This window comes from Molothrus aeneus, chromosome 6, assembly GCF_037042795.1.
Source record: "Molothrus aeneus isolate 106 chromosome 6, BPBGC_Maene_1.0, whole genome shotgun sequence".
NCBI classification, from domain to species: Eukaryota; Metazoa; Chordata; class Aves; order Passeriformes; family Icteridae; genus Molothrus; species Molothrus aeneus.
In genome coordinates, this window is record NC_089651.1 from 9,546,973 (window position 1) to 9,560,072 (window position 13,100).

Sequence of the window (13,100 nt, forward strand, 5' to 3'; positions counted from 1 at the left end):
TCTCCTGTGAGTGATTCCACAAATCCACCTCTCACCCTGCTCCTGCCAGTGACTGCATGGAGCATTTTATAGGGTGACAAAATCCTGATTTTATAGGGGAGAAGGTGGGACCATCCCACGACTCCAGTCTGGGAAACACAGAGCCAGCAAATTTGGCAAGTTCATCCCAGTTTACTGCTCTGAGCATCTCACAGCAGCTCACAAGGACACCTCAGGCAGGGCATGGAAACAAAGGAGGCTGGAGCCTTTGGAAGTGTGTATTTCAGACACTGCTGCACTGTCAGTGTGCAGGAGGTGGAAATAAAAGCCCGTGACAGCTCCAGACTCTGCTCCCCGGTGACAAACCCCCCCTGGTCATTAGGCACCAAGTGTTCCCAAGGAACACCGGCACACAGGGACAGCCTCGTGCTGGGTGGGGCTTGGAACTGCAGCACAACACGGCTCCACACCAGGACTGACAAAGGTCTCAGGGCAGGCTGAGGGATTTTTAATTATGGATGCAAATATAAAAAATCTGTGATGATTTGGGCTATGGATACACTGATGCACACTGTGCCCATCTCACCCTGCTCTGAAATACCCACTTTTGTCCAGAGAGATATGAAACATGGAATATTTGGAAGTTCATGTCCAAGCCTCAGGATGCTCCTTGTCAGGGATTTTTGTGCTAAGACCTTGTAGAGCTGCAGCAGTGAGCAAAGCCCACTCGCTGCCCCTTTCTTGGCACGATGCTGTAAATTGATTTTAACAACTGGGCACTGGATGAGCACACAACAACTCGTGTTTCCTGAGAGAAAGATCCACCTGCTGACTAATCTTCCCTGGGTTGGTTTTGATTAAGGCAGCCGAGGCTCTAAGCTCAATAATAAGATATTCCACTGAGTCACCTTAGCTCTGTCTTACTCCCTAAGGATGCATCATCACTTCTCTTTCAGCTCTTCCCCTTCCCAATTCTGAGTGGCCATTCCAGGCCACACCACCCCTCCAGCCTGGCCTCCCTCATTATGCCTGGGAACAAAATGGCATTTGTTCACACACCAACGTTCCAGAACCTTTCCCAGCTCCAGACACCTTCCAGCTTGTCCCATGTCACCCCCACGTGTGAAATCCCAGCTCTCAGTGGGGCACAGTGGGAGTTCCATTACCCCCAGGCATTGTGTAACAATGCCAGAACAACAGCCAAGATTATCTCAGGAAATACCACAATTCCTGCATCTCCAGGACAATGGATGCTGTATCCTGAGTCACTTCAGAAATGTACAAAAAGAGGGAAAAAAACCCTTCAACAGCAAGGGGAAAAATTTCATTATATTTAAGAAACCAGACTGGTAGAAAACAATTATTTTCTTGCTTCTAGCAATGATGCTTTGCAGCATATCTTTAAAACATATTTAGCTTTTTAAAGCACCACTTTCTTACCTCCTGTTTCTTCCCTGTTGTATTTTAAAAGGGGAGAAATTCAACCACATTGGATCAGTTTAAATTACAGTAGGAATTGACCACACATGTAAGATTCATTCTTATTTCCCCAGAGCTTCCCTCTGGGCTGCACATTCTCACAGCAATTTTCAACAACAAACAAAGATCTGTATTGAAATCTTGAACAGAATTTTACAAAAAGCATTTGAGCCAGAAAAATTTAGTCACAGCTCCCAGCATTTTGAAATGATGGTTATTTTAAGGAAAGGTTATTTTTAAGAAAAGGCTATTTTAAGAAACAGCAACACAACCCTTGCCAAAGAAACCCAGCCAGGAGGCTTTAGCAAGCTTTTTGTATTTTGCTTTAAATCACATCACAGAGCAGCCACAGGCCTGACAGTGACACTAAACTGATTAGAAATTGAATTCAATGATCAGCATCAGAGAAGCTTACAGACTTATGACTGGTTTTGTAACTTCCTGAGGGAACAGGCATTTCCACAGGGGAGCACAGGGGTCACTGGAGGTCCCTTTTCCAGAACACACCTGGGAATACTCAGATATTCCTGAGATATTCACCTCTTTGTGTTGTAGGCTGTGTCCTGGGGAGTCTCTTCCAGCAGGGTAACGTAGCCCAGTGCACACGTGAGGATGAACAGGACTGTCAGGGTATGAGCTCTCCTGAAATTGAGAACAGAGAAAAATGACATTAAACAGCAGGAAAACTCACGTCTCACCCTGCCAGTGCAGCATCAGGAGGTCAAAACCACAGCCAGCAGTCAGGAATATTGAGGTTTTTTGTATTGCAGAGCACAGAGAGCAGAACTTACAGCAGCACTGCATGTGATCAGCAGCAGCTTGGAAAAAACCAGCACCCACTGCAAACACCCAAATTTAAACAGCTCCAGGTGTCTCCCCAGGTTTGGCAGGTCCACACCTGACAGTGCTGCTCTATTTCACAGCCTACTAATCAAAATTACAGCTGAGGGAACAGGCCCGTGAGAGCAACCAAAGGGAATTCACTCCAGACATGGGAATTACTCAAGAAAAACTAGTCATTAAAAATTAAAAAAAAAAAAAAAAAACACAAAAAACTCTAAAGGAGAACAGTTGCTGTTGATGCCACCTCAAGATGTCAGATTTCCAGGGATATTGCTACAGTTTCAGTGCACTTAGCACAAGAGGTTTCTGTGGGAACAGCCATGACAGCAAAGCTGGGTGGCTGTTCCACAGCAGTAAAACACCCTCATCCATGGGAGCCCAGAGGTTTATGTGGATTTTGGTGAAGCACTCAGGGAGAAATTCTTCTGGCACAGGTTTCCCAGAGAAGCTGTGGCTGTCCTATCCCTGGAAGTGCCCAAGGCCAGGTTGGACTGGGCTTGGAGCAACCTGGGATAGCAGAAGGTGTCCCTGCCCTTGGGACTGGATGAGCTTTAAGGTCCCTTCCAGCCCAAACCATTCCAGGATTCTGTGATTCTATGGAAGGAGAGCAAGCAGAGCACACCCAGCCAGGTGACACCCACACCCTGCACCCCCTGATCACCACACAGGGAATATTCTTACAATGTCTGCATCTTTTCTTACTTCAAGTTGAAAATTCCCTTCCTAATGAGAAGCCACTTACTGTTTTCATTGGAAAACTCCTCTGGCCCCAACTGGGAAGCATGGGAACTCTGTCCAAGTAAGGCCAAAGGACATGCCATGAGTTTTGGTTTAGAGGATAACATCCCTTAACACAAACTAATAAAAAACCCCACCTATAAAGAGGAAGCTGAAAGGAGGAGAAAACTTGTAAAAGAAAGTGTCTGTATGTGACATATTGGGCTCTATTTCCATTTTCTTTTTACATTCTTTTGTAACAGCAGCTCACATCCCATCTCCAAGTCATTCCAAGGTTTGTATATTCAGGTTGCATGGTGTACAATAAACCTTGGAATTTCCAAACCACCCACTGACTTCCCTTGAAACTATCCCACAGTAACCCCCCTAAAACTGCTCTGAAAGTCCAAGAAAGGCTGCCAGTGAACCAAAATTCCATCCTACTGCAAACCCCACCTTCTCCACAGCATCCCTGCAATCCCACACAGGCAATACCTCATAAGCAGACACAATCCTCTTGTGTCCCTCCCAGAACAGAGTTTGGCGTTGAAGGCTCTCCTTCCTCGTGGTCCTGAGGACACAGACCACCACCTCCAGCAGAAAACCACCAGGACCCACGAGTACTTCCAGGATTAGCAAGGAATCAGTGTGCCAAAACCCAGGGAAAAGCTTGGGAGCTGCAAGCTCCTGCTCGGCAGCTGCATCGTCCCAGGTGCCAGGACAGGTGATTCAGCCATCAGAGCTCACGTGGGGCCTGCCCTGGATCCTGCAGGAGCTGGAGCACTAAACCCAGCCTCTCCCAGGACTGCCTCTCCCGGGAGGCAGGACAGCAGCGCGGAGCCCACGCTCCAATCACACCCTGCTCCTGCACACCCATTGCCTGTGGATGGAATGAATGGATTCTGCAGCCAACACCACACAGGTTACAGGAACTCCGGGCTATTTTGGTATCTCGGGCCTTGTTTTGCTGTCTGGTTCTGAAACTTATCGTTGTGTTGTAATATTGTTACACAGTTATACTTATTGTTGCAGAGTTATAGATATTATGTATTATATATATAATAGTTACATTGTGGTTTATTTTTGAAGAGGCTATGAAAACAAATCTGGAATCCTGCCTTGCTGTTTCGGCACCTGAGCACCCACACCAAGTCAGCTGCTTTTTCAATGCATTCAGATCCCATAAATTGCCAAAAAATCAGTTATTACAGCTCCTCCCTTGGACAAACACCTTGAGAACCCCTCTCCCAGCACAAGGGTGACTCAATTGTGTTCCTCCCTGGGAGGATCTTGTAGGACAGTGAAGGGTTGGTGCTGGAGAGCCCCATACATCCTACTTCCCATTTATTTTTGGTGCCACAGCCACCAGCCTGAAGCCCAACCAGCTGCCCTGTTTCAGGAGAAACAAGAGGCTGTTCTCTTATCACTTCCCTTGAAGCTCAGCATTCATCTCCAGATGCTGCCAGATTCCCTCCTAGCAGGTTTCCAAGGCAAAGGTGCTTCCAGCACAGCGTGAATTCCAGGAGCTGGGATGAAAGACTCTGGAGATGGGCTCGACTTCTGGGAAGAACAAGTTGTCAGCCCTGGCAGAGAGCTGAGAGCAGTGACACAGCAATGAGAGGGAGCATAGCATCACACAAACCCACTTCAGAGAGGAAAACGAGCCAGGAAATATGGATGTACACCATGTCTTCTCAGAGCTTGGGAGTTTAAAAACAAAATAAAATTCCAGAAAAAGGAGCAGCTCTCCTGAAGGAAGGGCTTGTCTGAGAGATCAGGATGAATTTAACGGCACAAGGGGATTCTTCTCATCTCCACACACACTTTAAAATAACACACCAGGGGAAGGCGAGCTAAGAACAACCCAGCAAGGTAAGCAAGGCAGGAATTACATGGAAAGGCTTATGTTCTCCTGGCCTGGAGCCTGGGAGGCTGAAAAGAGCTAAGCTGGGAATCTTCCCCTTAGAATTACACACAGGAGCTTGGGCAACACGCCCGAAGCAAAGGGGGCACAAGCTGCAGCCAGATCTGGGAGGTTTCACATCAAAAACTGCAAAGCAGGGCCTGATGTACCTGAGAACAAAAATCTAAGGCCAGGGAGAGAACTCACAACAAATCCCAAACTGTTAAAAAGGTGGAATATTAAGTGGCTTACTTTTCTGCCTTTCTGCACCACACATTTGGCTCTTTCCCCACTCAAGCCCTGGGAGATTGAGATGAAATAAATCGTGTTTGTTTTCACACAAGCCCTTGCCCTGCTAATTCAAACACCAAGTGAGAGCAAGTGAAGCTCTCCCGCACTGCAGATCACAAAAAAGTGGGTTTTTTCCTAGTTAATAGGATTAAGTTTGATCCCAACTTCTCTTTTTCATGCTAGGTCATTCTCCTGTCACACTGAGACGCTGCAGGTCTGTCAAGAAAATGACTACAAGCTCTTTTATTTTCCAGCTGAAGTCTATGACAGAAATGATATAAGGGAATTGTTTAAACATGTCATTTTTGGGAGATTCTGGCAGATCCTTGGGTGAAAAGGAGAGAGTACCACCCAGGAGCAGGCGGCCCATGGCCTCATTCAATCTCCCACAAATTAAAATCAGCTTAAGCAGGGACCACACCCTTGTTATCCATGGCTTGTTTGTCACCAGTGATGCAACAACTCCATTAAACACAATAACAATCACTGGAACACAATGCAAAGAATTTATTTATTAATATTTTGGTCAGTCCTCTTAAGTGGAACAAAATTCCAAAGGAGAGCCAGTCCAGTTTGCCCCTTGGGTTAAAAAAGTTGCATTAATTGCAGCTGCTGGTGAAAGGATCTGTCAGCAGACCCAAAAATCTGTCAGTGACTTTTTCATTACTTAATTCTTTATTCCAAATAATGGCAAATTCATTAAACCATTCTTGGAAGAGATTTTTAAATGGATGTCAAAGCTCTGTACCCTCCATAAACCAACAATTCACCTGGAATTTCTAAGAAAATATGGCAAACAGTACAAAAAACCCTTTCCTCCAAAAGCAGCAGAGGGTTGTGTCAAGAAGAAGACACAAGAAAATACAACAAAAATTAATACTAATTTAAAACTAATTTAATTTTTATTTGAAACAAAAATTGTAACTAACAGGCAAACTGTTGGGGATAGACAGACGGTTTGGACAACTTCAAGTCAAACCCAACCATACAAATATCCTTGCTGGTTTTACACTCTGTGTTATGTTTTAAAATCAGTTTAAACCCTCAAGAGTCCATAAAACAGTCCCTATTCTTAGAGCAGTCGCAGATCTTCGGCACATCCCTGAAGTCACCCGAGGCCGATTAAATTTCCGAACATACTTGTGACACTCCAAAATAGCAACCTGCCTTTTCCTTGCCATCTCCACAAAGAAGCCCAGGAGCACAGACCTCCAGAGACCCAGAACCACAGGTCAACAGCAAAGCTTCAGCAAATCTGGGGTTTTCCTTCCACTGAGGAAGGAAGACCAAGTTCCCAGAGTTCCCAAAGTTTCCATCAGTTCTACAGAGCTTGCAAGTTCCACAGATGCACTATTTTGATTATTAAACATTTTTTTACTTAAACCTATGGAAATGTGCATCTTGAAGATCGTTTAGGGCAGTTCTACTGAGACAAGTGACAGGGAATTACAGGCAACATTCTTTGAGCACATTTTTCCCTGCTATCCTTAAAACTTTGGGAATGTGTTTATTAAAAAAATAAAGGAACACAGAGACCTGATATCTAGATGGGACACTGAACTCTGACAGGCCCTCTCCACAAAGATATTCCTTCTGCATTTCCAGCTTACTTGGCAGAACTATGCAGCCCTTCCTTTGAGGAAAGGGCAATGCCATTCCCAGAGCACAATTCCCAAGGCACAGGCCCTCTCATCCATGACCAGCTGGCAAATGTGGCTTAGTGGGATTGCACAAGCCTGGATGTCCCCACTCCCTGCCCAGGGCATTCCCACAGGCTGGAAGAGCATGGCAGGGTGACCCAGGGCTCTGGAGCAATGCTGCTTTTCTCCAGTGCAGTGAATCCTGAGCGGGCAGCGTGGCTCAGAGTGGCATCATCAAAGCAGGGAAAAAAGTTCCCAAGTTCAGCTCCCAGCAAACTCCAGGAATGCTGCCTTGGAAGTGCCACAGCCACCCCTCATGAGAGGGCACAGAGAGCAGCTCCTGCCAACCTGTTGATATTCCATCTCCCTAATCTCTCTTCTGGATAAATTCCCACCTTTTCCTGCAGACCGCCCTTAGCAAATCCCGGGTATTTCAGAAGTAAGAGCCATCTCCACAAGGAATGGGTAAGGAATGTTTTGGGTTGAGTAGCAATCCCTTCTTTCCATCACCAGCTGGTTTGCCCACACATATCCTCACTTCCCAGGCCATCTGGGAAGAGTCACAACACTGAGCACACCAAGAGGAACATGCCAGCAGGGACTGCCTCTTCCTTAGCTGCAAATTCCACACTTTTTGCACAAGAAGGTGGAAATAATTCCTACAAACACTAGGCCATTAACCTATAGAGTCACTGCCATTCCCATTTTTTTAGTTCTTTTCTTATTAATTTTAACATACTGAGCTCCACAGATCTCTGCTGCCACACCATGACCTCAGGAATTAATATCACATCCACGTGCTGGCAACGTGAGATTATTAGTGTGAGAGATAAAACACGTTAATAATCACAAGGTGACATTAAAGCTAATGAAATCCAAATTAAAGTTAAGGCTTTGAAAAAGCAATTAACCCACTGAATCACAATGTGGTGGCAAAAGTGCATCTGGCACCTCCCAACACCCTCAAATCAAGACTGAATGGACATTTTCCTGGAAAACCTTCTTGGGCTAAAGACAAGCTATGAAATACCTGCAGAAATTTTAGGAGAACACCACACACAATATCCAACTAAATGACTCCAGAACAAGCAGGGCTTTGTGTGAAAGCAGCTGCTGAAGGCACACAAACAAGAACAATCCAAGGTGCTGGAAACAACAGGGAACATGTTCCAATGGCTTGCCAGGAAAGCTTGGCATTCCCAGCTCCCTGCTAGGAAATCAGTTCAGGGATAAATGATACAGAAACCAGGGATCTGCCTCAGAAAGCTTCCTCCTGTTCCCTTCCCTTGGCATTTCCTAATGGCAAAGGGAGCTGCCAGGTTAGGCTGACTGAGCAGGTTCCCAAAGGGAGTATTTTCCAGTTCCAAGTCATTTATACGGAATAAGACCAGAGATATCAGCACACAAGTGGTTTCCCAAAGTTCCAAACAGATTTTAAAGAGCAGGAAGCCAGCTACGAAGCTCCACCTTTCCCAAGGACCACATTTACAGCAGGAAAATCACCTCTGCAAATTAAACTACTCCTGGAACGATTTCTGTGTCCACAGATCCCAAATCCTCTCATTTTCCCAAAAGGAGCGAGCCACGAGAGTAACCTTATCCCTAATTCCTGAACCCCAAAGAAAAAGTGCATTCCATGTTTTCCCAAAGTCAGAGGGCAGCCACTCTTAAAAATCTCCCTTTCCTGTGGCCACCTCCACAGCATGACAGGAGTCCCAAGGGTCACAGGAAGAAAATCATTCCCCTGGATCATCTTTATTCTTGGACACAGTAGGAACTGAGTCATTGCCAAAGGATACTCTAACACATACAGGGCAAAAGTAACACAAGGAAAAACCTTGGGACTTTTCCAGATGGCTAAACTCCGCGTTGCCAGCACAAGCTACTAGGGAAAAGAAAATTGGATAAATAGGGAAGTTGAGAAACACACTTGTCCATGCTGCCCTCCTGGAAGGGACCACCTGACACAGGGAAGCTCCTGAGAGAACAAGGCACACATGCAGATTTCCAAAGGAACAATCCACGCGGCCACACTAACTGCACTACAGCGTTTATCCTGGGGTGACAGCCCAGTCACCACCACTCAAAGCTGCAACAAGGCGAGATTCTACAGCAAAACCAGGTATTTTAAGGCTTCACAAAACAGCTGGCAGGAGCCACCTGAAGGAGGGAGTAAGGAAAGGACGGCTTTACCCATTTTCCATTTAAAGGTCGGCACCGGGATCCCGCGATTTGCTCAGCCTACACGTGGTGTGCCCACCGGGAAAGGCTCTTTTGTCCCCGAGACCACAGTGTCCCTGCAGGGATCCAGCAGCATCCCAGTGTTCCTCCGCAGCTTGCACTGGCAGGAATGTCACCTCCTTCATCGGGATCAACACCCTCGGCTCCGCTGCTGCCCAGATTGGCAGGGTGAGAGCCAAGTGCCCTCCCCTCCCACTCCTCCATGCCAGGCTCCAGCCAAATCCCATCGCCCTCGGCTCGGATTCCAAACCTTCAGTGCCGGCTGGGTTTTCTCCATGGAAAGGGACACGTGTTTAACACACAGAAAAACACCTCTGCCTACACACACACAGCGTGCTGCTGAGGGGATTTATGGAACAACTCCAGCAAGGCTGGGATTTAGAAGCACTTTTCCAGGTATGAACACACCTCTTCCTGCAAGAACTGAATTTAACAAAAAGCTGATTTTCTTCGCTGGCCCGAAACCAGCAGCTGTGGGTTTCTGCACCCGTTTCATGGACTGAGACACACAAAAATGCACAACGCCTGCCCAGTAGGAGTGGGGCAGGACGACTTCAGCTTTCTGCCAGGATCACTGGGAGGAAAAGAGGAAAAAAGCCTCTTCCAAGATTAAGGGAGAGGAGAGAAGGAGGTGGAGTCCACATAAACCATGCTGATAACTGGAATCAGGCAGGAACGCTTGCCCGAACACAGAGGGCTCTCAAGGTACTGGAAAACACCTCCAAAGCTCCCACCAGGCAGAACAAGCCATCAGGCTCAGCCCTAAAGGTCCTGCTCCTGAAAAAGTGAGGACCAGGACTGGGAAAAGAGGTGCCACTGCCAAAAGCCAGCCCTGAATTCCCGTTAAATTGCCAGGAAACAATTAGCGGTAGGGCCACACCAGGGAAACACTTGCGGCCGATTGCAGCACCGGTATCGGCGACAGAAGAGGCACATAAACAGCAGATAACGGGGAGCAGATAACTCGAGTATCCCATTCCTTGGGGCCCCCTCCATATCCCACTCCTTAGGGACCCCCATATCCCATTCCCCAGCCCCTCCATATCACATTCCTTACGGACTCCCATATCCCACTCCCCAGCCCCTCCACATCCCATTCCTTAGGGACTCCCACATCCCATTCCCCAGCCCCTCCATATCCCATTCCTCAGGGACCCCCACATCCCATTCCCCAGCCCCTCCATATCCCATTCCTTAGGGACCCCCACATCCCATTCCCAGCCCCTCCATATCCCATTCCTCAGGGACCCCCACATCCCATTCCCCAGCCCCTCCATATCCCATTCCTTAGGGACCCCCACATCCCATTCCCAGCCCCTCCATATCCCATTCCTTAGGGACCCTCACATCCCATTCCCAGCCCCTCCATATCCCATTCCTCAGGGCCACCCCGGCCCACGCGGAGCCCCCCGGGCCATGCCCGGCGCCTCTCACCAGAAGAACGTGTTGGTGCCGTCGTCGTACACCTCGGACTCGGTGCTGCGGCGGAGCCCGGCGCCGTCCCGCTCGGCCCCGGGGGTGCCGCCGTTGGGCTGCGCGGGGGGCGGCGGCGGCTGCTCCTCCAGCGCGGCCTTGCCCACGTTCCCGCCGTGCGCCCGCCGCTCGCCGCGCCTCATGGCGGCGGGGGGCACGGGCACGGGGCACCGGCGGTGGCGGGGGGACGCCCCGGGGGACGCGGGCCGGGGCCGGGGCCGGGGCGGGAGGGGCGGGGCGGGCGGGGCCGCGCGGCGGGAGGCGTGACGCGGCGTGCGCGCGACCCCGCGCCGGCGCGTGCGCAGGGCCCGGGGAGGGCGGGGCCGGGCCGGGCGTCGTTCCGCCCCCGCCGTTGCCGTGGCAACCGCGCGGCCTCCCGACCCCCCCCCCCCCGCGCGACCGCCAGGAGGCGCCCTCAGGCGGAGCCACCGCCCCTCAGGGCGGGAGCCCGGGCCCCTCAGGGAGCCGGAGAGCGGTAATTAAACAAAATGCTTAAACAAAATGTCTGCGTTCCGCGCAGAACCCTCAACAGAACCCCGGAATAAAAGTGTCCTTTGCCAGGCTGCCCTGCGGCCCTCGAGTACCCCACGTTGGGTACCCCATGCCTTATGCTGTGGTTGTCCCGATTCCAGTGTCTTTGTGCGATGAAATGTTAAATATCTGTTAAATACGTGCGATTTGCTGGCGAAATAAAATGTGTTTTGTTTGGCGAAAGTTTTGTTCCCACCCAGAGGGTCTGGCCAGGGCTGGGAGTGCTTGCAGGGTGCCACTGTGTCCTTGGATCTGAAGAATTCCAAAATCCCTCAGCCCTTCCCAAATTACCTTGGTCAGGCTCCTCATCCGGAACGGCCACGCTGATCCCAGACGGCAGGCACGGAGCTCCAGCTTTCTGGAAAGATCTTGGCATGGCAGCAAGCTCCGGGAATACTGTGTGGAGGGAAGGCAGAGTCCTGTGGGAGCAGAGAAATCAAACAGGGAAGGAGATTAGAGGAAACATTCACAGGATGGCAAATAATCAAGACAAGCTTTAAAGGTCCCTTCCCACCCCAAGCTATTCCATGGTTCTGTGAATTACAAATATTAAGGAAATTAATCCACAAACACCAGAGGTTTATGTCCAAAAAGCAGACAGAGGAGTCCTTTCTGGCTTTATTCAAATAAAGGAAGAGGCCATGGGGCATTCCCCTGGGATCTCTCAAATTTTTGCAGGATGCAGCCTTCCTTTTTATCGCAATTTCCCTTCTCTCTTTCCCCATTGGCTGAGGTACTTGAGAGGTACAGACTTCCCAATACACCTGATACCAAAGATTTCCCTCTAATGTATAACCCACCCTTTCAATTTTTAATTCTTACAGAATTTAGGGGTTTTTCTTCCCCGTTGTTTCATCTCTCAATGTCTAATTTTGTTTATCAGCAAACCTAGAGTTTATTTGTAAAAGCAAATATCTTTTTCCATTCATCAATCGGTGGAATCCTTCCCATTGTTTATCTCCCAGTGCTAGTTGTATCTACCAGCAGACCCACAGCTTGTTTGTAAAGACAAATCCGCCATTCTTCTCACATAGAACAGGGAGCAGTGTTAGACGGGACATTGGGAAGAATTCCTTCCATGTGCAGGGCTGAGGCCCTGGCACAGGTTTCCCAGGAAAGCTGTGGCTGCCCCATCCCTGGAAGCGTCCAAGGCCAGGCTGGAAAAGGCTTGGAGCAGCCTGGGATAGTGAAAGTGTAAGGGCCCATGGCAGGGGGTGGCACTGGACAGGCTTGGATGTCCCTTCCAGTCCCAAGCACTCCAGGATCCTGGGATTCTGTGGAATTACGGAGTGGCCACTGGAGGGCAGGAGCGGCCTGGGCGAGAAGCGGCCAAACGCCAGCTGAACACAGTGCTGGGACAGATCGAGGACATCTCTGTCTGCAGCACAATCCCCCCTCCAGCCTAAAACACATCCCGCACACCCCACGATGCCTTACGAGAGCTGGAGGCACTCACCTCGTTCCAAGAGACCGCAGAATATCCCGACTTGGAAGGGATCCATAAGGATCAGCCAGCCCAGCTCCTGCCCTGCCTGGACACCACAACAATCCCATTGTGTGCCTGAGAGCATTGCCAAACTCTCCTGGAGCTCTGGCAGCCGTGACCATTCCCTTGGAAGCCTGCTCAGTGCCTGACCACCTTCTGGGGGAAGAATCTTCTCCTAATATCCAGTCAAAGCCTTCCCTGCTTGGAATGAGCACCCAGTACTGTAATTACAAGCAGGGTTTCACCCCAGACCACATCCTCTGCTCTAACATTGACTGTAGCTCCAAGGATACCCATGGATCCAAACAGACCAGGATTTGGGTGACCAGCTTTATGAGAGAACACAGACATCTGCTGCCCTTTTAGCACCATCCTCAATCAGTGCCTCCCTGTCCAAAAGCATTGCTGCCAGGCAGGGGATGGACAGGCAGCCTCTATCCAGCCACAGTGGTTTCACACACAAAAGCCTTCAGCAGTCTCCTCAGGTGGGAATGACCATCTCCACATCCAGCCAGGA

At 49.3% G+C, this 13,100-nt stretch overlaps 1 protein-coding gene across 1 annotated transcript in view; it reads right to left on the reverse strand.

Annotated features, from left to right (window-relative positions):
* PTDSS2 (phosphatidylserine synthase 2) overlaps positions 1 to 10,724 on the reverse strand; it is a 29,584-nt gene extending 18,860 nt beyond the window's left edge. The window contains exons 1-2 of the mRNA XM_066551665.1: positions 10,528 to 10,724; positions 1,999 to 2,100 (exon numbers count right to left, since the gene is read on the reverse strand). Of these exons, the coding sequence (XP_066407762.1) occupies positions 1,999 to 2,100; positions 10,528 to 10,709 (284 nt within the window). The 5' untranslated portion in view covers positions 10,710 to 10,724. The remainder of the gene's footprint in view (positions 1 to 1,998; positions 2,101 to 10,527) is intronic.
* Positions 10,725 to 13,100: the final 2,376 nt, after the last annotated feature.